Source organism: Balaenoptera borealis, assembly GCF_965194805.1.
Source record: "Balaenoptera borealis genome assembly, chromosome: 19".
Lineage (NCBI taxonomy): Eukaryota > Metazoa > Chordata > Mammalia > Artiodactyla > Balaenopteridae > Balaenoptera > Balaenoptera borealis.
Window position 1 is genome coordinate 62,406,216 of NC_138878.1, and position 24,322 is coordinate 62,430,537.

Below are 24,322 nucleotides of genomic sequence, written 5' to 3' on the forward strand. Positions count from 1 at the left end.
CCAAACGCCCAATCCTTCCCTCCACTACCCGCCCCCTTGGCAACCACAAGTCTGTTCTCTGTATCTGTGAGTCTGGTTTTGTTTCACAGTCGTGTTGATTTGTGTTGTATTTTAGATTCCATATATGTGATATCATACGGTATTTGTCTTTCTCTTTCTGGCTTACTTCCTTAGTATGATAATCTCCAGGTCCATCCATGTTGCTGCAAATGGCATTATTTCATTCTTTTTTATGGCTGAGTAGTATTCCATTGTGTATATATATGCCACATCTTATTTATCCATTCATCTGTTGATGGACATTTAAGTTGTTTCCATGTCTTTTGCCACAGTTTTAAAAGCCAGCCATTGCATTTACTCATGCCTGGGTTGAGTTGGACTCACTGGCCTTGCTGTGGTCGTTGGGCATTGGTCACTGCATCAAGCTGAAGTGTCAGCTGGGAAATGGGATGGCAGGACTCTCTCTCTCCATGGGGTCTATTTCACAAGCTTCTCTCCAACAGGGCAGCCTGACTTGTTCTATGGCAGCCCAAGGTTCCCCAGGGTACAAAAATGGAGGAGCCAGGCCTTCTTAAGCTTAGGTCTAGAACCATCCTAGCATCATTTCCACTGTATTCTTCTGGTTAAAGCACGTCACTAGGCCAGACTGAAAGGGAGGGACCTACAGAGAGTATGAACACTAGGATTTATGGCTCACTGAGCCTCTAATGAAACTGACTACCCCAGCAGTTATGTCTGTGTTATTATGCTCCTGCAGCCACATGCTGTGGGCTGGGGTGTGGGAGCTCCCTAGTTCCTGCTTTCATGATTGTAGGAGATAACAGCTACCCTGTAAGGGTGCTTTGGCAGTGCTGTTCTGAGAGACTTTCCCAGAGATGTAGCCCAGGGTCCTCTCCTACAACCCTTCCTGACAGTTTCTGTCTTTATTTCCTTGTATTCAATCTATTCTGCTTAAAAGAACTAGGGTAGCTTCTGTTACCTTCCCTTAAATTTTGACTAACTTGTAAACATTGCCAGGAGGGCTTACTGCCAGAGGCAGGGGAGTATATTAGTTTCCTGGGGCTTTTGTAGCAAAATACTACACACTGGGTGGCTTAAACAATAGGCCTTGATCATCACACAGTTCTGGAGGCCAGAAGTCCAAGATCAGGGTAAAGGCAAGGTTGGTTCCTTCCGGGGGCTGTGAGGGTGACTCTGTTCCAGGCCTCTCTCCTAGCTTCTGGTGGCTGTCTGGCAACTTTTGGTGTTCCCTGATTTGTAGAAACATCACCCCAATCTCTGCCTTTATGTCCACATGGCGTTCTTCCTGTGTGTCTTTGTCCAAACTTCCCCTTTTATTATAAGGACACCAGTCATAATGGATTAGGGCCCATTCTCATTACCTCACTTTTAAAAAAAATTTTATTTATTTTTGGCTGCATTGGGCCTTCATTGCTGCACGCGGGCTTTCTCTAGTTGCAGCAAGCAGGGGCTACTCTTCGTTGTGGTTTGCAGGCTTCTCCTTGCGATGGCTTCTCTTGTTGTGGAGCACGGGCTCTAGGCGCGCGGGCTTCAGTAGTTGTGGCACGTGGGCTCAGTAGTTGTAGCTCGCAGGCTCTAGAGTGCAGGCTCAGTAGTTGTGGTGCACCGGCTTAGCTGCTCAGCGGCATGTGGGATCTTCCCAGACCAGGGATCGAACCCGTGTCCCCTGCACTGGCAGGCAGATTCTTAACCACTGCACCACCAGGGAAGTCCCTACCTGATTTTAACTTGATTACCTTTGTAAAGACTCTGTCTTCCCATTCAGTCACATTCTGAGATACGGGGGTAGGGGTTAGGACACCAAAATATATTTTTGGGGGGACACAATTCAATTTATAACATGGAATAACACTTTTCAGGGGAAAAGTTTGATGAGTTTCACAGATCTACCCCAAGAGGGCTTACTCAAATAAGTTCATTTCAATTTTCTTCTATTTTTCCTAAGATCTATTTGGAATTTATTTTACAGTAATATATCAGAAAAGGATCTAAATTTTATATATTTTAAGCAATAACACTGTGGTTTGATAAAAAGTATTTGGTCTAGGGCTTCCCTGGTGGCGCAGTGGTTGAGAATCTGCCTGCCAATGCAGGGGACACGGGTTCGAGCCCTGGTCTGGGAAGATCCCACATGCCGCGGAGCAACTAGGCCCGTGAGCCACAGTTACTGAGCCTGCGCATGTGGAGCCTGTGCTCCGCAACAAGAGAGGCCGCGATAGTGAGAGGCCCGCGCACCGTGATGAAGAGTGGCCCCCACTTGCTGCAACTAGAGAAAGCCCTCGCACAGAAACGAAGACCCAACACAGCCTAAATAAATTAATTAATTAATATTTTAAAAAATGGAGTATCATTAATAATAACTAAGTATTAAATGCTTATTCTGTGCCAGGCCTTGTGCTAAGTGCTAATCAAATATTAAAAAAAAAAAAAAGTATTTGGTCTTTGTCGTTAATGCCTGGTGTAGGAGAGGGAAAAAAACACAACACCTTTTTTTCCTCTACCCTCTTATGTTCAGTACATGGGGCCCTGCAAATTAGACTGATAAAGAGAGAGTAACAGGGAAAAAGTTTTAATATTAAGTATGCATATGGAGGCCTTCATAGAAAAGTGAAGACCCAAAGAAGTGGATAGGACTGAGAGCTTATATACCTTTTTAACAAAGAACAATAAATTGTGGAGATGCTATGTGACAAAAGAAAATGTTTTAGACTAGGGGTGATAAGTTGTGGGAAAGTGACTAGGATATATATATGGGCAAAACTAATGGAAGATAAGACCCATCTTGGTGTCAACTTTCCATATTCTTCATGGTCATAAAACTGCCCTGGGGGGACCTCCCTGGTGGTGCAGTGGTTAAAAATCCGTCTGCCAATGCAGGGGACACGGGTTCGAGCCCTGGTCCGGGAAGATCCCACATGCCGCGGAGCAACTAAGCCCGAGCGCCACAACTACTGGGCCCGTGCTCTAGAGCCCACAAGCCACAATTACTGAAGCCTGCGTGCCTAGAACCCATGCTCCCCAACAAGAGAAGCCACCACAAGGAGAAGCCCGCAAACCGCAACGAAGAGTAGCCCCCGCTTGCCGCAACTAGAGAGAGCCCGCGGACCGCAATGAAGACCCAATGCAGCCAAAAAATTAATTAATTAATTTTTAAAAACTTCCCTGGGAGGGGGATTTATGAAAGTCTTCATTTCTCAGAAATTTCTGCTTTTAGTCAGATAAGAGTAGCTCTGAGAAGGCTTCTTTCTGCATCTGTTGATTCTCATTTGCCTCCAGTTCAAAATAATCCTTATGCCAAAGTGGTGTATTTTGCCCCTTCATTGCCACAGAGGTCCTAAAAATTCCTAAAAGACAATATTCCTTGGAATGTCTCTGAGTGATAAAAGTGTTTTTGGTATGCTAGTGAGATGGCTCTTGGCTGAGGGGCCTCTAGGTAGCTTCAGGAGGGGGCCTGGTCTCCAAAAAGACCAAGCAGTGATTAGAGTGTTGGGATTGTCAGCCCCACCTTCTGGCCTCTTGGGGATGGGAGAGGGACTGGAGATTGAGTTCAATCACCAATGGCCAGTGATTGACTCAATCATGTCTAGGTAATGGAACCTTCATAAACCCCTGAATTGTTGAGCTTCTCAGTTGGTGAACGTATGGAGGTGCTGGGAGGGTGGCATGCCCAGAGGGGGCACGGAAGCTCTGCATCTCTTCCCCCATGCTTCGCCCTATCTATGCATCTTTCCCCTTTGGCCCTTCCTGTGTTGTATTCTTTATAATAAGCCAGTAATAGTAACTGAAGTGCTTTCCTGAATTTTGTGAGTTCTTCTAGCAAATTACTGAACCTGGGAGGCATGGATCATGGGAACTCCTGAATTTGTAGTTGGCTGGGCAGCAGTGGGGGAAGACTGGGCACCCCATTTGCAGCCAGCATCTGAGGTCTTAACCTGCGGGGTTCGGGCTAACTCTGGAGGGTTAGTGTCAGAATTGAATTGAGTTGCTAGACACCTAGCTGGTGTTGGAGAATCAGAGAATTAGTTAGTGTGGAAAAACTATTTGATGTCAGGGGAGGAAAAAAACTTTCACCCCCTCCCAATAATATTTTGAATAATTTCACTATTCTTTGTTGCTTTATAATAACATATTTGTCAGATATTATTGTGTATGAAATTTTAATATGTATCTTTTTTAATATTTTTAAAATTTCTTTACTTATATTTTTTATTTTTGGCTGCATTGGGTCTTCATTGCTGCACGTGGGCTTTCTCTAGTTGCGGCGAGCGGAGGCTACTCTTTGCTGTGGTGCACAGGCTTCTCATTGCGGTGGCTTCTCTTGTTGTGGCGCACAGGCTTTAGGTGCACGGACTTCAGCAGTTGTGGCTCATGAGCTCTAGAGCGCAGGCTCAGTAGTTGCGGCACACGGGCTTAGTTGCTCTGCAACATGTGGGATCTTCCTGACCAGGGCTTGAACCCGTGTCCCCTGCATTGGCAGGCAGATTCTTAACCACTGCGCCACCAGGGAAGTCCATTTTATCATCCTTTTAATCTTCCTTCAGAACCACATGATTAGCGTTACCTTATATTTTAATATATTGGCTTTAGACCCATCTTATTACTCTTCTGTAGAAAAAAAAAACTTTGCTTCTCTCATCTTATTTCTTCAGAAGACCTTTAGAATAATTGGATCAAATTCTTTAAAAAATAATCTCATTGGGATTTTGATTGAATTTGCATTAAAACCACAATGGAACTTGGATAGAATTAGCATCAGCACAACATTCAGACTAGCTATCCAGGAAAATAATTACTCTCAGGTATTCAAGCATGCTTTAAAAGATATATTTGGGCCTCAGGGGTACGGAATTGGATTACTCATAGCCGCTAGTCCTTGGCACACACTACAGTTATGTGGGCACAGTTATTAAGCTATTATCTCTTGGTTTCAAATTCACTCCCTTGTGAATCTGGGACTCTGGGACTCTGCAAACCGCACTTCTTCTTTGCCGACTGGCTGTGTTCGACTCTGCCAACAGGGGGCGCCAAAGGGACTGAAGAAGCCTGGAGGAAGCAATGGGACTGGGCTCTTCCGGTTTGCTCTCTGCTTATTTCCTGTCAGTTTCTTGTTCTCATCAGCATCACCCAGCACAGCTTCTTTACCCCAGCTGAGGCAGTTCCTTCCTGTAGCAGCTGCTAAATCTAGTTTTCAGTTTTTCTAAATCTTGCACACCCTCACAGATGCCAGCACCATTTCAGGGTGCTTCCAAGGAAGACCGTAGTCCCTGGTGGTCCTCTGAGGTCAGATACACCTGCACCATCTGAACAATCCCCTCCTCCTCGTGGTCTGAGTTTCATCTTCAGTGAGCCTCTCATCCAAGTGTTTAGTTTTCATAATTCTAACCTATATCCTTTGTTTTTCCTGCACCAGTGGTGTTAGCTGCTTCCCATAGTTACTATGACCATGATAGCATAGGGCTCTCTTTTTGCCTTTTCAGTTACCTGGTTACCAACACTTCATACCTAAGTAACATTTCTTTATATGAAATCATCTCTGTGAAAATAACTGGTGTGACTTCTGTCTCCTGAATATATCTTGACTGACCTCAATATTGGCAAGAAGAAGCAAATTGTCAAAAGATGGGGTTTGGAGGTGGTTTAGTTGTTTTTTAGGATTTGAACGCAGTGATGAGCTCCTTGCCAAAAAATGGGATGCTAGTAATCCATACTCTGCAGTGGCATCATGGTAAATCATATATTAGCATCCGTGTTGACTGTGATGAGGTTCCAACTGAAATAAGTGACTTGGGGGATCAAGTAGCTACTGCAATTAACCTTTAGGGCACTAAAAATGGCCACAAGGATAGTGATATTCAGTTGAGTCTTTTACCGTGTTTACCTTTTTTTAAAAAATATTTATTTATTTATTTATTTATTTTGGGCTGTGTTGGGTCTTCGTTTCTGTGCGAGGGCTTTCTCTAGTTGCGGCAAGCGGGGGCCACTCTTCATCGTGGTGCGCGGGCCTCTCACTATCGTGGCCTCTCTTGTTGCGGAGCACGGGCTCCAGATGCGCAGGCTCAGTAGTTGTGGCTGAGGGGCCTAGTTGCTCCGCGGCATGTGGGATCTTCCCAGACCAGGGCTCGAACCCGTGTCCCCTGCATTAGCAGGCAGATTCTCAACCACTGCGCCACCAGGGAAGCCCACCTTTTTTTTAATTTTTAAAATTTTCTATTTTTTGGCTGCGCCATGTGGATTGCAGGATCTTAGTACCACGACCAGGGATCTAACCTGTGCCCCCTGCAGTGGAAGCGTGGAGTCTTAACCACTGGACCGCCAGGGAAGTCCCTCAGTTGAGTCTTGACTGCTGTGGTTCTTGGTGCCAAGAGTGACCTCAGGAAACAGATCCCCAAAATGGGATTCTGGGATTAGGTGTTCATCTGCTTGAACTTCAAAGAAATGATATCTATGTAGGGGGAAAATGGGATTACAGTTATCCCTAGAATACATTGTCTCTAGGAGGAATATAAAATGTGTTGTAATTCTGGTTCTTTCACCCACTAACTATGTATCCTTGTGTAAATAATTTATCCTCTCTGGACCTAGTTCCTCCTCTGTAGCTTCCTCAGTTCGGGCTGCTATAACAAAATTCCAGAGACTGGGTAGTTTAAACAATTTATTTCTCACAGTTCTGGAGGCTGGGAAATCCCAGGGCAAAGTGCTGGCAGATTTAGTGCCTGGTGAAAAGCTTGCTTCCTTGTTTGCAGATGGCTGCCTTCTTGCTGTATCCTCATATGGTAGGGAGAGAGATTGTCTCTTCTTAAAAAGGCACTAATCCCATCATGAGGCTCCACCCTCATGACCTCATCTGATTACCTCCCAACGGCCCCATCTCTAAATACCACCACATTGGGGATTAGGGCTTGAACATATGAATTTTGAGGGACACATAGAGTCCACAGCACTATATAAAATGAGAATAATTATTCATCCTCTGAGAGATTTTAGATCCCACAGTTCCCATTGTCATGTTGGTACAAACAAAACCACATTAATAAATCTCGTATCTGCTATCTTCGAATCTATAAATCAATTGGAGAGAAGTAACATCTTTATAATGATATCTTATAAACCATGAATATGGTATAACTCCCCATTTGTTAAGGTCTTTAACTTCTCGCAATAATATTTTAAAGTTTGATGTAGAGATCATAACTTATCTTTTGTTGGATTCCTAGACATTTTTTAGTTTTATGCTACTTAGAACTAGCACCTTTGAAAGTTTTTCATTTTCTAAACTTTCATCACTGGCATACAGAGATAATTTTTTTATGTCACCTTTTATTCAGCTTCCTTGCTAAGCTCACTGATTTTTAGTAATTTATAGATTCTATTGGATTCTCTATGATTATATGTACAGTTATGCCATCTCAGAATAATGATAGTTTTCTTCCTTTCCTATCCTATAGTCTCTCTTTTCTTACCTTATTGCAATGGTGTTAGAAGAATAGGGGTTACCTTTGGGGTAGAAGGAAAGGGTAGTGATTGAGATTCAGGGAATGCTGGTCAGGTGTAGTTTCTAAATCTCGGTGGTGGTTACACAAACACGTCCATTTCATGATAATTCATTGAGCTGTTCACTTTTTTTTAAACGACTGGCTTTTTAAAAAAATTTATTTTTGGCTGCATTTGGTCTTTGTTGCTGCGCACAGGCTTCTCATTGCGGTGGCTTCTCTTGTTGCGGAGCACAGGCTCTAGGCCCGCGGGCTTCAGTAGTTGTGGCACACGGGCTCAGTAGTTGTGGCTTGTGGGCTCTAGAGCACAGGCTCAGTAGTTGTGGTGCACGGGCTTAGTTGCTCCGTGGCATGTGGGATCTTCCCTGACCAGGGCTTGAACCCGTGTCCCCTGCATTGGCAGGCAGATTCTTAACCACTGCGCCACCAGGGAAGTCCAAGCTGTTCACTTTTAACTTGTGAACTTTTCTGTTTATATTATATTTCAACTGTACATTTAAAAATAGTATTAGTGTGGTGGTTTAAAATATCTCCACAAATTGACATTCTCTTCAAAATATGTCTGCAAATTCTTTGACACACCATGTGAGTATGATCTGGACTTAGTGACTCAGTTCTAGTCAATATAAAAAGAGAAAATGATGGTATGCAACTTCAAAGACTAGGTCATTAAAGGCACCTTAGCTTCCTGCTTGTTCTTAGACTGCTTGCCCTGGGGGAAGTTAGCTGCCATGAGAAACTGAGGCCTCCAGCCAAAAGCCATGTGAATGCGCCATCTTGGAAGTGTAACATCCAGCCCCAGGCAAGCCTTCAGGTGACAGCAGCCCCAGCTGACATCCTGACTGCAAACTCATGAGGACCCTGAGCCAGTACCATCTAGCTACGCCACTCCCAGATTCCTGACCCTCAGGAATTATGTGAGATAATATGTTATAAGCAGCTAAGTTTTTTGGAGGGGAGGGTACTTTTTTTACACAGTGGTAGACAATATCATTATCTAGTAAAAGTCATCCTAAAAAATGTTGGCTTGACAGGCTCAAACTGCACCACAGAACCTTATTTCTACCCTCTGCCTCCTTTTCAAAGAACTGTACTGGACTTCCCTGGTGGTCCAGTGGTTAAGACTCTGAGCTCCCAATGCAGGGGGCCTGGGTTCAATCCCTGGTCAGGGAACTAGATCCCGCATGCCACAACGAAGATCCCACATGCCACAACTAAAAGATCCTGTGAGCAGCAATTAAGATCCGGTGCAGCCAAATAAAAAAAGTAAACAAATAAATAAATATTAAAAAACAAAAAAAACCCCAAGAAATTAAAGAACTGTACCACCATCGACACCCTGTTGGCTGAGGATCAAAGTCATAGTGAGCACAGAGGCTGGTGCACGGTGTGTGTGCAATTTTACTAGCCCTCTTTTGGTGCCAAAAAGGAGATGGAATTCATGCCAGCATGAGGGGCCATTTATTGCTCAGGGGTTGGGCCCCCACGTTTTGGGGGAGTTCCCCCCCCACCCCCTCCCCCCATTGTCCCCGTGGACCCCTCAAGTGGTAGGTTGCTGAGTTGATCGTGGAGGGAGCACATCTTCAAGTGTAGATAGTCCAGAGCGGCCACCTTCTCCCTGTAACGAGAGGGTGGGCAGTTAGTGCTCGGGAGGCCCGATGCCTCGGGGCTGGTGTGGAAGCCGGGGGTAACTCAAGCCCTTTCCCCAAGACCTCACCCTCCTCCCATGCCCTCAGCCTCCTTCCTCACTCCGGCTTCATCTTGTCCGTCAGCAGCAGGTTCTTGGCCCGCAAGGCTTCGTCTTGGGCCAGCCGAAGGGTGGAGCTCAGGGCCTCTGCCCTGACATGTTTGGCCAAGGCCTGGCGCTCCAGCTCCTGGGGAGAGGAGTGTAGGTGCTGCTGGGCTTGCTGGACCGGGCTGGGAGTGGAGGGGGATCTGGATCGCGGAGGGCAAGGGGCAGGGTCCCCTAGGGCCCGCATTCCTCCCCCAGAGTATCCCATCATGCCTTGAGCCTGAGGCTGACCCCAGCATCCCACGGTGCACTGGGCCTCCCAAGTCCCACTGTGCACTAGACTTGTGTCTGTCCCACTGTCTGTCCCCTATTGCACTGGACTTCTTTGTCCCTGTAAGCACTAAATCAGCATCTATCACATTGTCCCCTAATGCCCATGAGCCATCATGCATTTGATGTCTGGGCCCCGGTATCCCATCACATGGTGATCATCTACATCCCATAATTCACATTATGGGATGTGACCCCCACATCCTATCTATTAGGCCAGCCTCTCGGTCACAATAATAGTCCTCAGTGCTCTGGTTCCCTATATCCCACAATGTACCAGCCCCCATGTCCTATCATGTCTTAGTCCTCTAGGTCTGCCACATGACTGTCCGTTACTGCCTCATTTGTCTGTTTCACCCACTACAACTCATATCCCATCATACATTAGGCCAATATCCCATAATATACTAGATCTCTATATTTCAGAATGTACACCAGCCTCAAGTTCCATCAGTTATTGGTCCTGAGTCTGTGTGCAATGCCTCACGAAGAGCTGCGGTTCCATTTCCCATAATGCATTAGCTTACTGTGACCTGCTACTCGCTGGGTCCCCTGTCTGATCTCGGTGATCCCATATAATGCACTGCCTCTCTTAAGGCTTATTGAAAATCAGGCTTATATTCCATGACGCTATAGACTGGTGTTTGTCTCCTCTGTCCCACAGTGCACCAGATCCATGTCCCTTCATGCTTTGAGCCCATATCCATCACCCAAGCTTCCCTAATGATTGACCTATGACTCACTAAACACCAAACAGCTCCCCTCTCACCCTGTCCCGACGTATTAGAGCCAAGTGTTCCCCCAACACCTGCTGCCCACAGCTCATCCTTCCCATCCTGCCACACACCAGCAGTATCCTTGTGCCTGGGGCTCCCCCGCCCTGCCCTGACCAAAAAGTGGGGCATGGTGGCCCATGGTCCTTGGTACCAGAATCTTCTTGTGCAGCCTCTGGCAGCTGGGGCAGGCAGGAGCCAGGCCCCTCTGCTTCACCTCGTCCACTAGCGGGGTCAGCGCTCGCTCCAGCAGCTGCTGCAAGGACTCCGTGGACAACTGCTGTCCCTGGCTGGGGGAGGGGTAGTCACCAGGTGAAAGAGGCCTTGGACCAACTCCATTCCCAGGATACACCATGCCCATCTGCCCAGCCTCCACCCAGGTCCCGTTTCCACTATGCACCCAGGCAACCTTCCCACCATGCACTGGGCCCAAACTATAGTTCATCCGGTGTGCTCTGGTTTCCACAGCGTGGGGAGTTACCACAGTGCCTGGGGATTTCCACCACACGGTCCTCGGTTCATCAGAAACTCACATTTCCCACAATGCACTAGTTAAAACCGATCCCATGTTGTATTGGAAGTGCCCTGCACCCTTCCCAATACAGATCAAGCATGGTATCTGTCGGCTTCCAACACCCCAAGGTCTCATTTTCCTACGATGCACTGAGAAAACCAGCCTCCCACCCAGTACCACTGCCCAGCCTTCCCACAATGCACTGGAAATCCAAGATGCTCGAAACATAACAAGTCTTTCTTGCGTTCCACAGGACACTGACTTCACCTTGTGGGGAGGGAAGAAATGTGACTCCCATAATGCCGCGAGACTGGCCCATCCTACAATACGTGGGGATGCCCTGTCTCCCACAATGAATTTCCCTCTCCACTCTTGCTAAAGTCTCATCTCCTTCAATGCTTGGTCCTCAATACGATGCAGAATGCACCTGGAGCCAGGCGCTGCCCCCTTACCTGGCACAGCGGGCACAGGAGCCTTGGGGAGCCCGATCCAGGTTCATAGAGAGGTCAGACCCTCTACGAGAGCTCTGAAATTGCCGCCCAAGCTCCTCCAGAATCGGTTTCACTGGGCCCAGCGCCTCCAGTTCGCTCCTCAGTGAAGCCACAGACACTGCTGACCGCTCCACCCTGCGGTGTGAGAGTAAGCAGTACAGTGAGGTCGCCTCTCCAACAGTATACAGGCATCCTCCGGTTTTTGAAAGTTCGCTTTACCCCACTTCATTTTTACAAAAGGCCTACATTAGTACCTGTTTTCACTAACCAAAAGAAGTCCGAAGAGGATTTTCCCTTTTATGAAAAAAAGCGCAAAGCATTTGTTTTGTAGCAAGCTGTTACCGAAGCAGGACACACTCCAAGCAGCGAGAGTGGCGCCACCAAGCCCCTTCTCTGAGAACTACACTCAGTATCTCAGCACCAAGCCACCATAGCTTTGAATTGTGTTGTCTATGGGCACCTGTGCTTTATCTCAATTTATTTTGTGCATCTGTTAGCAAGATGTATTCTAAGGTAATTGCTTCTTCGCTTTATGCTATTTTGGCTTACAGAAGGTTTCACAGGAACTGCTCTACTTTTGGATGGCAGGGAAACCTGTAGTCCCAGCAAGGCTCCACCCAAAATTAGCCCAGCACCTCTGTCTCCATCCAGTTTGCAATACCCCGCTCTGCCTTGCCCCCTCTGCTCTGATTGGTACCTCCTTTTGCGTTTTATTGTCGGGAATGTACCTCCCTGTTCTCTAACTGGTTTCCCCTGTTCCTACTTGGCTCCGTCCCTTGCTTTTAAGATGTGGAACTCACCTCTTCTCTAAGTGGCTCCGCCCCTCAGTCCTTCTTAGGTATAACACGCCCCTCCCTACTCTCTAATTGGGGCTTCCACCTGTCAGTATATGCGCTCCCACCCGATTGGCTCCAGCTGATTGGCCCACCCCTTTCCCTCAAGGCTCCGCCCTCCCACGTCCCCGCCCCGTGCGCGCATTTGGGCCCTTACATGGTGTACAGCTCGTCCGTCCGGCCCCGCAGCTCTTGCAGGCCCCGCGCGGCCTGAGCCTGCTCGCGCTGCGCCCGCTCCCACTGGCCCAGGAAGCCGTCGAGCCTGCCGCCCAGGCCCCCGAGCAGCCGTAGGGCCTCCTGCACGGCCCCCTCCTCCTGATGCCACCGGGCGGTCAGTGAGGACACCTCCCTCCTGTAGGCGTAGAGGTAAGGAACGCGTCAGGGCTAGGTTCGGACACGCCCCCGTCCGCCGCGCCTCGCCAAGACCACGCCCGTGGCTCCGGACCCACCCTGTCCCCGAATTCTCCTGTCCTGTTCATTTATTGGGATCCTCTCATGTCCTCCAGAACCCTGCCTCTATCCCCTTATCAGGTATCCTGGCCTTCTCTCGGCCTGCCTCCCAGCCCCACATCAGCTCCTCCAGACACTGCCTCCTCAAGATACCGCTCGCGCCAACCCTGTCCCCCGGGAGTTGGAGCCTCCAAAGACCTGCCACGTCCCAAAACCCGCCCACCTCATTTTCACCCGACGCGGACCTCCCTGCCACCTGCCCTATATTCAAAACTCGGTTCTTCGAAGTCCTGCCCTTCCGGGTCACCGCCCCCAGAACACTCCTCTTCGAGGCTCCACCCCCTGGGCCCATCCCAGGATCCCACTCACCTCAGCTCATCAAGGGCGGCAGAGACCTTCTGCAACTCCTGCTCGCTCACGACGGGGCCCTCCCCTGCCCGGGGCCCCATTCCCCAGCCGCCTAGGGCCACGCCTCGCCGTCGCGGGGGTTCGTCGGGGCTCCCCGGCGGGCTGGAGCAGCCTGGGGGCTGGGTGGCGAGGCCCAGGCCGTGGCGGGAGAGGCCAGCCTCCAGTTTCTGCTCCAGCTCCTGCAGCTCAGCCTCCTGCCTCCTGGGCGTCTCATCCTGCATCTGGAGGTAGCGCAGCTTCTCCTGGGTGGGGAAGGAGGGCAGGGTTACTGCGTCCGGCCCCTTGCCTCCCACCACTACCACCCCCTCCACCACCAAATCCGCCCAGTAAATTCCTGAGGCTAGAAAGTGAATGGATGTGGGGACGGGATATCGGGAAGTCCCACCTGAAGTCTTAATGGACTCCCGCTTGCTGTTACTAGGGAGGGATGCCCCATTCGAAGCCCAGCTGGAGTCCAACTCACCTTGGACTGAATGCCTGCCTCTGTGTCTCCATCTAGCCCTCCACCCTCACTCTAATCCTCGAAGGTATCCAATTCCAGTCCCTCCTGTTTAGGAAGAACAGCTGAAGCTTTTCCAACATTTTGGTGGGAAATGAGTGGGTATGTGGGCAGGACAGGCATTCCCACTCCAAGTCCGATACGAATCTCTCTCTCCGGGACTTGAATATGACTGTGCATGGAAAAGTATGACCATGAACATGAAGGGGCAGTGTGGTGGTGGTGGTGGCAGGGCGGGAAGTCCCACCTGAAGTCTACCTCAAGTACCTCGGTTACTTGAGTACCTTCCTCAAGCCCTTAGACCCCTCCCCCTTACCTCCAGCAGGGCAGAGTTCTGCTTCAGGACGTTGGTTTTTATTTCAGCATCTTCCACCGACCGGGTCACCTTCCAGCAGTTCTCCTGGGTCAGGACACCAGGACGGGGGCCCTGCCTTCCCATTCCAGTTCCGCCTCCCAGCCGTTACCCTCGCTATTTTCCGTACAGCTTCCACCCCCCGCGTTTAAGGCACGCCCCCTCCTTCCGCAAGGTCTGCCTTCTGGTTATTGGTCTGCCTTTTCCCGGCTCGGTTCCCTTGGCTAAAGAAATGGTTCTTCCTCGGACCTCTCCCATGCTCCTTTTCCACTTCACCCCACCTCTCTCCTGTCCACCACTCCATTCCTCCCCACTTCCTCTCACCCTCTTCCTACTTCCGCTTCCTACTCCCGCCCCGCTCCTGCCCCACAGCAGCTCACCTTGAGTTGACTACAGTACCCTTCTAGTTCTTCCGCCTCTTGCCGCCTTCTCTCTAGGTTCTCACTCAGCACAGAACACTCACTCTGGAGCATGGAAGGGAGGAGGGGTTAGCCGGGGCCTCAAGGAGACACCCCGTGGGGAGGAGAGGCGGGAAGCTTCCTTTCCCTCCTGAGCCTAAGTCTCCCCAACTGGGCTATGGGTGCATTGAGTTGGAGGTTAGCTCTAAGAGGGCAATGTGACCCTGGAGGAAGAGGAGATGTTGCGGGAGGGGGCGGGTGGTCCTCACGACCTGCAGCGTCTGCACGTGCTGGTTAACCCGGGTGGTCTTTTCCTTCAAGCTGGTGATGGAATCTTTGGTGTGGACCAATCCACTGTTGACCCAACTCTGGGGAAGAACGGGAGACAGGTGGGTCAGTGGGTGCATGGGAGCAAACCCCAACCCCAAGAGAAAGTCTAGAACTAGCTTTACACCTTGATTCTGCCCTGGAATAGCTGTGGAATTTGGGGCCAGGGCTGCGCCTCTTTGATTCTTGGTATAAAACCAGGGGGCAGGGGCTTCCCTGGTGGTGCAGTGGTTGAGAATCTGCCTGCTAATGCAGGGGACACGGGTTCGAGCCCTGGTCTGGGAAGATCCCACATGCTGCGGAGCAACTGGGCCCGTGAGCCACAACTACTGAGCCTGCGCGTCTGGAGCTTGTGCTCCGCAACAAAAGAGGCCGCGACAGTGAGAGGCCCACGCACCGCGATGAAGAGTGGCCCCTGCTCGCCGCAACTAGAGAAAGCCCTCACACAGAAACGAAGACCCAACACAGCCAAAAATAAAAATAAATAAATTAAAAACCAAAAAAACAAGAAAAACCAGGGGGCAGCCTTGTTTTCTGCTTAGCGGATGGCAAGAAAAATAAGTAGGATCCAGGAGGGAGTGGGGGTGGGAAGCTCAGACGTGGGAGAAGGAGGATGGTCTTAACCTGAGATAAATGCCTTTGCGGTCCACAGACATAAATAAATAAGATAAACTGTTGAAACACATGCCTTGTCTTTCTCTCCAGGCAGTGGAGATTTCTAAAGATAACCCACTTTCCAGATATAAGCACTCACTATGCACCAAGCCAAGCCCTTACCCACATTTTCCTTTTTATTCACAACCACACCTCTTGAGGTTATTTGCCCCATTTTGCAAGTGAGGCAAATGAGGCCCAGAGAGGTGATGTCCCTTGTACTCCTGGGTACATGAGACAGGAGGTGGCCTTGTCAGAATTTATGCTCAGAGCCTTTGTTTCAAACCATGATGCCATATGGCCTCTGTTCATTGCTACCTTATGTCACCATAAAATGCTTTGTGACTCCTGTCAAACAAACTGGCTCAGGAGGGATGCATGTGACAGGATCTCCACCCTCCCATTTCCACATTTATAGAAGAGTTAGCCTGGTACATCACTGCTCAGCCAAAGACTACAATTCCCAGGTGCCCTTACAGCCAGGTGTGGCCATGTGACTAAGTTCTGGCCAATGGAATATGAGTGGAAATGATGTAGGCAATTTCCAAGTCATGCCTTTTAATAAAGGAAAGTAGGGAGCACACCTCCCTTTCTCTCTCCCTACAATGTTGATGGCTAAAGCCAGAGCAGCCATCTTGGACCATGAGATGGAGGACACAATATAAAAGAAGACTGAATCCTCAACCCTGTGACGCCGCCATACTCAATTCCAACCACTTATGAATACTTTTATACACGTGACCAAGAAAACATTTTCCGTCTTGTTTATGCTACTTTGTGCCTTTTTGTTACAGCAGCCAAACTTGTGACTTAATAGCTGAGCCCCCAGAACACTGGAGCCTCTAACCTACTGCATTTGAAGAGACCTGCTGTACTTGAGACATTTATGGGAGCAACAAACTATCCTGCTTCAACCAGATATTTTGGTTTCTTTCACAGCTGCTGAACTAATACACAAAGAGAAAAGAGAGAACAAGCTTCCTTCATTGTAAAATGGGAACAACTTCACATTTCTTGCATAACTGCTCTGGAGAACAAGTGTGATAAGAAATATTGTATTAAGGTGACATCAGCAAAATGGTGGAGTCAGAAACCCCCAAATTCCACCCCTCCAAACTGGCCAAAACTATGAGTCAAGTCATTGAGGGGATTGTAACAATCATAAATATATATGTACCTAATAGAGTTTCAAAGCACATGAATCAAAAACTGATAGAATTGGGAATTCCCTGGCAGTCCAGTGGTTAGGACTCCACGTTTTCACTGCTGAGGGCCCAGGTTCAATCCCTGGTCAGGGAACTAAGATCTGCAAGCCCCATGGCATGGCCAAAAAGAAAAAAAAGACACTGACAGAATTGAAGGGAGAAATTGACAATTTAACAGTAATGGTTGGAGACTACAATACCTCACTTTCAAGAATGGATTGAACAACTAGAGAGTAGATCAAGAAGGAGATAGAAGACTTGGACAACACTATAAACCAACCAGACCTAACAGGCATCTACAGAACATTCCACCCAACAAAAGAATATACATTCTTCTCAAGTGAAATTAAACATTGTTCATATAGTCGAGAACAGACCATATATTAAGTCACAAAACAAGTCTCAATAAATTTAAAAGAATTTGAAAACAAAGTATGTTTTCTGACCTCAATGACCTCAGTAGAATGAAATCAGGAATCAATAGCAGAAAGAAATTTGAGAAACTCACAAATATATGGAAATTAAACAACACACTCATAGACAGCCAATGGGTAGAAGAAGAAATCACAAGAGAAATTATACTTAGGAATGAGGGAAAATGAAAACACAACATACCAAAACTTGTGGGATGCAGCAGAGGCAATACTTTGAGGGAAATTTAGAGCTGTAAACACCTACATCAAAAAAGAACTTAAAATCAGTAACCTAATCTTCCACCTTAAGAAACTAGAAAAAGAAGAGACAACTTAACTCAAAGCTAGCAGAATGAAGGAAATAATAAAGATTAGAGTGGAAAAAAATGAAATAGAGAATAGAAAACAGTAGAGAAAAATCAACAAAACCAGAAGTTGGGTTTTTGAAAAGGTCAACAAAATTGACAAATTTTAAGCTAGGCTGACCATGAGAAAGAGGAAGAAGACTCAAATTACTAAAATCAGGAAGGAAAGAGGAGACATTACTAGCAATCTTACGGAAAGAGAAAAGATTACAAGGGAACACTATGAACAATTGTATGTCATCAAACTTGATAACCTAGATGAAATGGAAAAATTCCTAGCAAAACACTAACTCAAGAAGAGCTAGGACATCTGAATAGACCTGTAATAAGTAAAGAGGTTGAGTTAGTAATTTTAAAACTTCCAACAACAAAAGCCCAGATGGCTTCGCTGGTGAATTCTACCAATCATTTAAAAAAGAGTTGTTGCCAATTCATCTCAAACCCTTCACCAAAAAAACAAAAAACAAACAAAACAAACAAAACAGAAGAGGAGGGAACTAACTCATTCTATGAGGCCAATGTTACCCTGATACCAAAACCAAAGACATCACCAGATAATAAAACTACAGATCAATATTCCTTCTGAAAGCAGCCACAAAATTTTCAACAAAATACTAGCAAACCAAGTCCAGCAGCATATAAAAAGGATTATACACCATGCCAAGTAGGATTTATCCCAGGAATGCAAAATTGGTTCAACGTGAAAATTAACCCATGTAACATTCCATATTAGTAAAATATCGGGGGGAAAAATACAATCATGTCAATGAATAGAGAAATAGCATTTGACAAAATCCAATGCCCTTTCATGATAAAAACACTCAACAAACTAGAAGCACAAGGGAACTTCCTCATCCTGGTGAAGGGCACCTACAAAAAAAAAAAAAATTAAAAAGCAATAAAACCCACACAAAACCATGGTGGTTTAAAATATGCCCACAAATTTTTTGAGGCTCTTTTAAAATGTGGAGCCTTATTCCCATCACTTGAGTGTCAGCTGGACTTAGTGACTCATACCTAGTAAATAGAATAAGGCAGAAGTGATGGTATGTGACTTAAGAAATGAGTTCATAAGAGGAACCATGTCTTCCTTCTTGCTCACTCTTAACTCTGGAGAATGATAGTTGCCATGTTCTAAATAGCTACCTATGGAGAGGCCCGTGTGGCAAGGAACTGAGGCCTCCAACCAAGAGCCATGTGAATGTGCCATCTTGGAAGCCCAACCTCTAGCTCCAGTCAAGCCTTCAGATGACTGCAGCCCCTGCCAAAATCTTGACTACAACCTCATGAGAGACCCTAAGCCAGAACCACCCAATTAAGCCACTCCAGGTTTGTTGTTTTAAGGTTGGGAATCATTTGTTTCACAGCAATAGCTGTGATATTTTTAAACTGAAGACCCAACGGTCTTGGATTTCCCATAGGTAGCTGCTCTGGGAAACTAGGGGAGCGGGTTCTGGAGTCAACTCAGTTCTTCCACTTACTAGCTGTATGACCTCAGGGAGGGGACTTCACCTCTCTAAGCCTCTGTTTCCCTACCTGTAAAATGGGGAGGGACTAATAACGACCTTCACAGGGCTGCTGTTGGGAGGAACACAGGCTAATCCAGAAAGGCCCTTGGTCAATACTTGGGAAAAGAGAAAGTGCAGCTGGGGTCACTGGAGGTGAGTTTTAGCTTCACTGAGAGCAGATTTCGGGAATGGTGAAGGCAGAGGCTGCTAGCCTTGGCTAAAAAAGCGAATGGCACGGTGGTGGTGGGGAGCCAAACCTGGGGATAAACGTCTCCTTGGCCGTCCACATGCCATGCAACTGGGCAATCCAATTTCCCACTCCGAGCCTGCCTCGGTTTCCCTTCTTGTCAAATGGGAATGAGAATACCTTGCTCGGATGGTGGTGAGGAAAGGTCAAGAAGATGATAGGATCCATAAGCCAAGCGCAGTGATTAGTGTCAGCATCGTTAAACATAAAAACAACACGACAGGACCTACCAGGAAAGGGCTTAGCACCAAGACCCTACAGCAGCCTCAGGGAAATCTGTAGACAGCAGGACAAGTTCCAAGCAGGGCTCAGAACACCTGCTCTGGCCATTTCCGCATGGAGGCACTGACCTTCCCCCAAAGCAATACTACCTCCTCAGTTGCATCCTTTGGCCTCATAAAGATTTCAGAGCTTAAGACAGGAGCCAGGGAATTCCCTGGTGGTCCCGTGGTTAGGACTCCATGCTCTCACTGCCAGGGGCCTGGGTTCGATTCCTGGTCAGGGAACTAAAATCCCACAAGCTGCACAGTGCGGCCAAAAAAAAAAAAAAAAAAGCCAGGAGCCAAAGCTGTCTGCTTCACCATTCTTCTGCTGACCCTCCATCCAGTCTGGGAATTATCACTCTCTCACCCAGGGTCTCCATCGCTCCCGTGTTCTCGTCCTTTCCTCTCTAGTTCTCTGTCCCACCTCTCTCTCTGGTGTCCGTTCCTTCCTTCTCTGGGTCTCTGGCCCCCTCCTCTATCTCTGGTTTTCTGTCTCTGTCCCCCTCCCCAGGTCCCCGTCCTCCTCTCTCTGGGTCTCTGTCCTCCTTTCTCTCTGGGTTTCCTCCCCCTCCCCTCTGCCCATCTCCAGCTTTCTCTCCCGATGCAGCTCAGATGCTGTGTGTCAGCCTGTGTTCTTCCTGACCACCTCCTCACGGTTCCTGCCTATACCCTAAGGTGTTGACTGACAGTACTTTTTCCATTTTATGGAGAAGCCCCGTAGAGGCTGATTCTCCCCTGCAGCCCCACAGTGAGCCGCAGCTGCATCAGACCTTGATCTTGGCCGCCCAGGGCTCTTTCTCAGGCATCACAATCCTCTGGAGGATGTGACTCAGAAATAGCTCCAGTGGGAGGCGGACCTCTGCAAGTGCTGCCTGAGCGATGCTGGAAGAGAAGGGGAGGAAAGTGTTCTGGTGGGAGGGGATGCCTCCCAGGCCATCCATCCCACCTGGACTCTCTCTCTCTGCCTGCTGGCTTCTCTCCACCTGGTCCTCTTACCCTGGACCCTCGCCCGGCCTCCTCTCCGGCCTGCCTGCCTCCAGTCTCTCCCCTCCAAACGTCTCCCACCCGGGGCCAGAGGCATCTTCTAGGGAAAGAAAGCATCACACTCGCTAAGCTTCTGGTCCTGACCCTGCTTCTTACAAGCTCTCTAACCTTGCATGGGGTCACTCCACCTCTCTCTACCTCACTTATTTTTGTTTTCATCTTCCTTGCAGAACCTCTAAGAGGGGAAAATGAGACACCCCCCACCACCACCATAGGGATGTAGCACAGTGCCTGGAACATAGTAGATGCTCAGTAAATGGATATGGAGCCCAAATGCCGAGTTGTTCCTCTCCCCTCCCCAGGAACCCTCAATGGCTCCCCATTGTCCTCAAGAGAATGGAGAATGCCCACATTTCTCAGCCTCTGTGTCCTGTGCCCACCCCCCGCCAGCCTCACCTCTCCCACACACCACAATCTAGCCACAAGGACATGTTCCCCAGGCTCTTTTCAACTCCTGCCCTTTTGCATATGCTGTTCCAGCTAGGTGGAATACCCTTCCCTGTGTTCTGCCTTCCTTATCTTCAAGATCCAGCTTGTGTGCTGCCTTTTCCAGAAAGCCTTCCTTGACCATGGTCAGCTGGGCCAAGGCCTTCTTCTTCAGGGCTCCCACAGTGACCTCTACTGCCCCCAGCAATGCAGGTGCTGACTCCTAAGCCCGGCTCCACTACTTAGAAGCCGTATGACTTTGGATATGCTAATTAACCTTCTAGTCCCTCAATATCTTCATCTGTGAAATGAGGATAAAAATAATGACTAACTATTCCGTGCATACAGCTGACTATTGTGCTAAACATTTTACATGAATGAATTTCATTTCATTGTCATGACAACCTCATGAGATGGGTGCAATTCTCTCCAGAACTCTGTCTTGGGTGCTGCTATATTTCCTGTTCCTAGAGCAGTGCCTGGCACATTGTAGGTGTTCAAGAAATATTTCTTGAAAGAACAAACACATGCATCTCCATTTTACAGATGAGGACACTGAGGCTCCTGGAACACAGAAAGTGCTCAGTATATGCTAGTGAATCTTTTTTTTTTTGACCATGCCGTGTGACATGTGGGATCTTAGCTGGGATTGAACCCATGTCCCCTGCAGTGGAAGCTTGGAGTCCTAACCACTGGACCGCCAGGGAATTCCCGCTAGTGAATCTTATTAGTATCATTATGGCCGTGATTATTGTTAGTGTAATTCTCAGTGTCCATGTCAAGCCAAGTTCAGGGTCTGACCCAGGAGAAGCCTGGCAGGGGGTGGAGGTTGGTGGGAGAGTTAAAGGACCAAGCTGTAGCATTCTATGCTCTAGTCAGGAATTCTCTAAATTCTCCTAGATCTTGTTCATCTCCCAGTTTTTCCCCACAGTCTGAGGTGGTCTGCTCAGAGAACTCCTACTCATCCGTCAAAGCCCAGTTCCAACACTGCCTCCTCCAGAAGTTTTCCCTGATACCCCTAGCCTGGTTTGAGGGGCCCTTTTCTTGGATCCCCAGTGTTACCTCCATTATGGAATTTGTCACCCCAGTCTGTATCTGTCACTCCCACCAGACTGGGGGCTTTCCTGGGGCAGGGACCTGGCCTGATTCCTATCTGTGACTCCAGCTTCACCCAGGACATTTGGAAGTGACTGAATGAACAAAAGACCAACTCGCAGGCAGCAGGCAGCATTCACCCTGGATGGAGCAGATTCATGGCTGACTGTAGGGCCTCAAAGGGTGACAAGAACCTTCTCATTCCAAATCAAGAAGACACCCCCCCAAACCCATCCTCAGTATTTGCCTACCACCAAGGGTGAGAACCCTCGTATTCCCCAGCCCGGCCGAGGGCCCTCTCACCAGTATTTCCGTGATGTCTGGGTCATCTGGAGCCCAGGGTGGGATGGGCACGGGCAATGCCAGCAGGCCACTGTCTTCCACAGTTGAGTCTGTCCCCGAGGAGTCGGTGGGCTCCATGGCGGCCAGGTTGAGCAGGGACACATTGGTGCAGGCTGAGGACCGTTTGAGGTTCAGGCACCAGTGCATTGGCTCATGGGACATCCGAGGCTCCACCCTGGGGAGGAGAAACAGGCAGGAGGGTCAAGATGCCACCCCAGCAGGGTACGGCCCCCCCCACCCCGCCTCCCTGTCTGCACATTCCCTACTCTCTCTGACTTCAACCTCGCAGCCTGCTTTCTTCTTTCTCCTCCATCCCTGCTGCCTGTTTTCCTCCCTTTCCAACAGCACCCACAGGGGGACTTGTGCTCTGTCAGAGGCAAGGGCTGGGTGGTGGAACCGCCCCCGACAGGGTGCTACAAACCCACCCGTGGAAGGACACGGCCTTCTTTTTCTTCGCGATCCCTTTGACTGGGCTGGTCACTCCCCCAGGAGCCTCGGGAACCAGCTGGGAGCGACTCTCGACCCCCGCGGGGGGGTCCCCGGCCTCATGGATCTCTTTGGACTGCCAGATCGTCTTCACCACCACGCTCGCCATGGCCTGTGGAGGGCCCGGCTCCCAGGGGCTCCTTCCTCTGAGGCTTTCCACCTACACTGACCACTGACCCTCAAGGTCCCCTGTCCCCACAAGCCTGCCTCATAAAGGACCCAACCACTGGGCCCCAGTAAGGGGGGGGCACAAGGGTGGGGAAACGTGACTTGGCACGTTCCCCCGGGGGCCTCAGTGAACTCTTGTTCAGGATTCTAGTTCTACCCTGATCTGTCCTTCCCCTTCAGAAACACAGTGAAATTCATTCTAGTCCAGAACTTACAGTGGACGGACCCACTGGTTCTTGGGAGGGGTCCAAATTACCTTTCCCTGAAACTCACTGTGGGGTCACCCAGCCCCTCCATTCAGACTTGATTCATCATGTAATACATTGGATTTGTCACTTTCCCAGGATCTGGGGGACGACGGGGATTGAATACCAGCGCTGGAGGATCTTACATTCTATGGGGGGTTGGAAGGGGACAGGCGGGCAATAGAAACAAACCAAAAACACCAGATGTCCGAACGTGATATAAAGGGAATCAAAACTGGGTGATGGCCATGTGGACGTCTGTCAAAGCTTGTCGATTTGTGCACCTGGGATTTGAGCCTTTTACTGTGTGAATTCTACCGATTAAAGAATCTAAACAAGCACTGAACTATAGTTCATGATGTGCATGTTGAATATTTGGAGTTGTGTTAGACCCCGGGACTGCTGTAACAAAGTCCTGCAGACTGAGCGTCTTAAACTATAGATAGTTATTGTCTGGAAGTTCTGGAGGCCAGAAGTCCAAGGTCAAGGTGTCAGCAGGGTTGGTTCCTTCTGAGGCTGTGAGGGAGAATCTGTGCCTCTCCCCTAGTATCTGGTATCCTTAGGTGTTCCTTGGTTTGTAGATGGCCATCTTCTCCCTGTGTCTTCACACTATCTTCTCTGTGGAACTGTTTATCTCTGTGTCCAAATTTCCCCCCTTTTAAGAAACTGCACATATTGGATTAGGGCCCACACAAATGACCATGTCTTAACTTGATCATCTGCAAAGACCCTATTTCCAAATAAGGCCAAATTCACAGCTACTGCAGGTTAGGACTTGAGCATCTTTTTCAGGACATAATTCAACCCGTAACAGGGTTGATGAGTACTGATATCTGCAACTTTGTTTTATTCTGTTTTTTACTTGTTTTTTTTATTGAATAAATTTGACTTTTTTGTTGTTGTTGTTGTTTTGTTTTTTGCTATGCTGCACGGCTTGTGGGATCTTAGTTCCCTGACCAGGGATCGAACCTGGGCCAAGTCCTAACCACTGGACTGCCAGGGAATTCCCAGACATATAGTGTTTATAAATTTAAAGTGTGTCTTACTTTGATACATTTATATATTATAATATGATTGCCGTTGTAGCTATATTATCACATCATTATAGTACAATATTGTTATCTGTATTCACTATACTGTGTATTAGATCTCTATGGCTTATTTATTATTTGTTGCAAGTTTGTACCCTTAAACAACATCAATCTTATCTCCCACACCCTACCTGCTGGTAACCACCATTTTA

General features: G+C 48.3%; 1 protein-coding gene and 1 long non-coding RNA gene across 5 annotated transcripts; one reads left to right on the forward strand and one right to left on the reverse strand.

The window, feature by feature from the left end:
* Window positions 1-945: 945 nt before the first annotated feature.
* On the reverse strand, window positions 946-22,820 carry TSKS (testis specific serine kinase substrate). 3 transcript variants are annotated; one of them, XM_082370391.1, is made up of 11 exons: window positions 22,606-22,819; window positions 22,142-22,355; window positions 14,564-14,659; window positions 14,274-14,357; window positions 13,858-13,968; window positions 13,004-13,284; window positions 12,342-12,536; window positions 11,313-11,486; window positions 10,501-10,636; window positions 9,261-9,385; window positions 946-9,129 (listed from the first exon to the last, which is right to left on the reverse strand). In XM_082370391.1, the coding sequence occupies exons 1-11, from the start codon at window positions 22,773-22,775 to the stop codon at window positions 8,973-8,975; spliced, it is 1,743 nt and encodes a 580-aa protein (XP_082226517.1). In that variant the 5' UTR covers window positions 22,776-22,819; the 3' UTR covers window positions 946-8,972. The 3 variants fall into 3 exon arrangements, with proteins under 3 accessions (XP_082226517.1, XP_082226518.1, XP_082226519.1); XM_082370392.1 differs by having other exon boundaries at window positions 8,992-9,129; window positions 9,261-9,428; window positions 13,858-13,941; XM_082370393.1 differs by having other exon boundaries at window positions 9,045-9,129; window positions 9,229-9,385; window positions 13,858-13,941; window positions 22,606-22,820.
* On the forward strand, window positions 13,142-15,831 carry LOC309617764. Of its 2 annotated transcripts, XR_014238116.1 has the most exons (5): window positions 13,142-13,269; window positions 13,464-13,569; window positions 13,905-14,068; window positions 14,613-14,680; window positions 14,874-15,831. It is a non-coding gene; the product is annotated as an uncharacterized lncRNA (long non-coding RNA). The 2 variants fall into 2 exon arrangements; XR_014238117.1 differs by lacking the exon at window positions 13,905-14,068.
* Window positions 22,821-24,322: the final 1,502 nt, after the last annotated feature.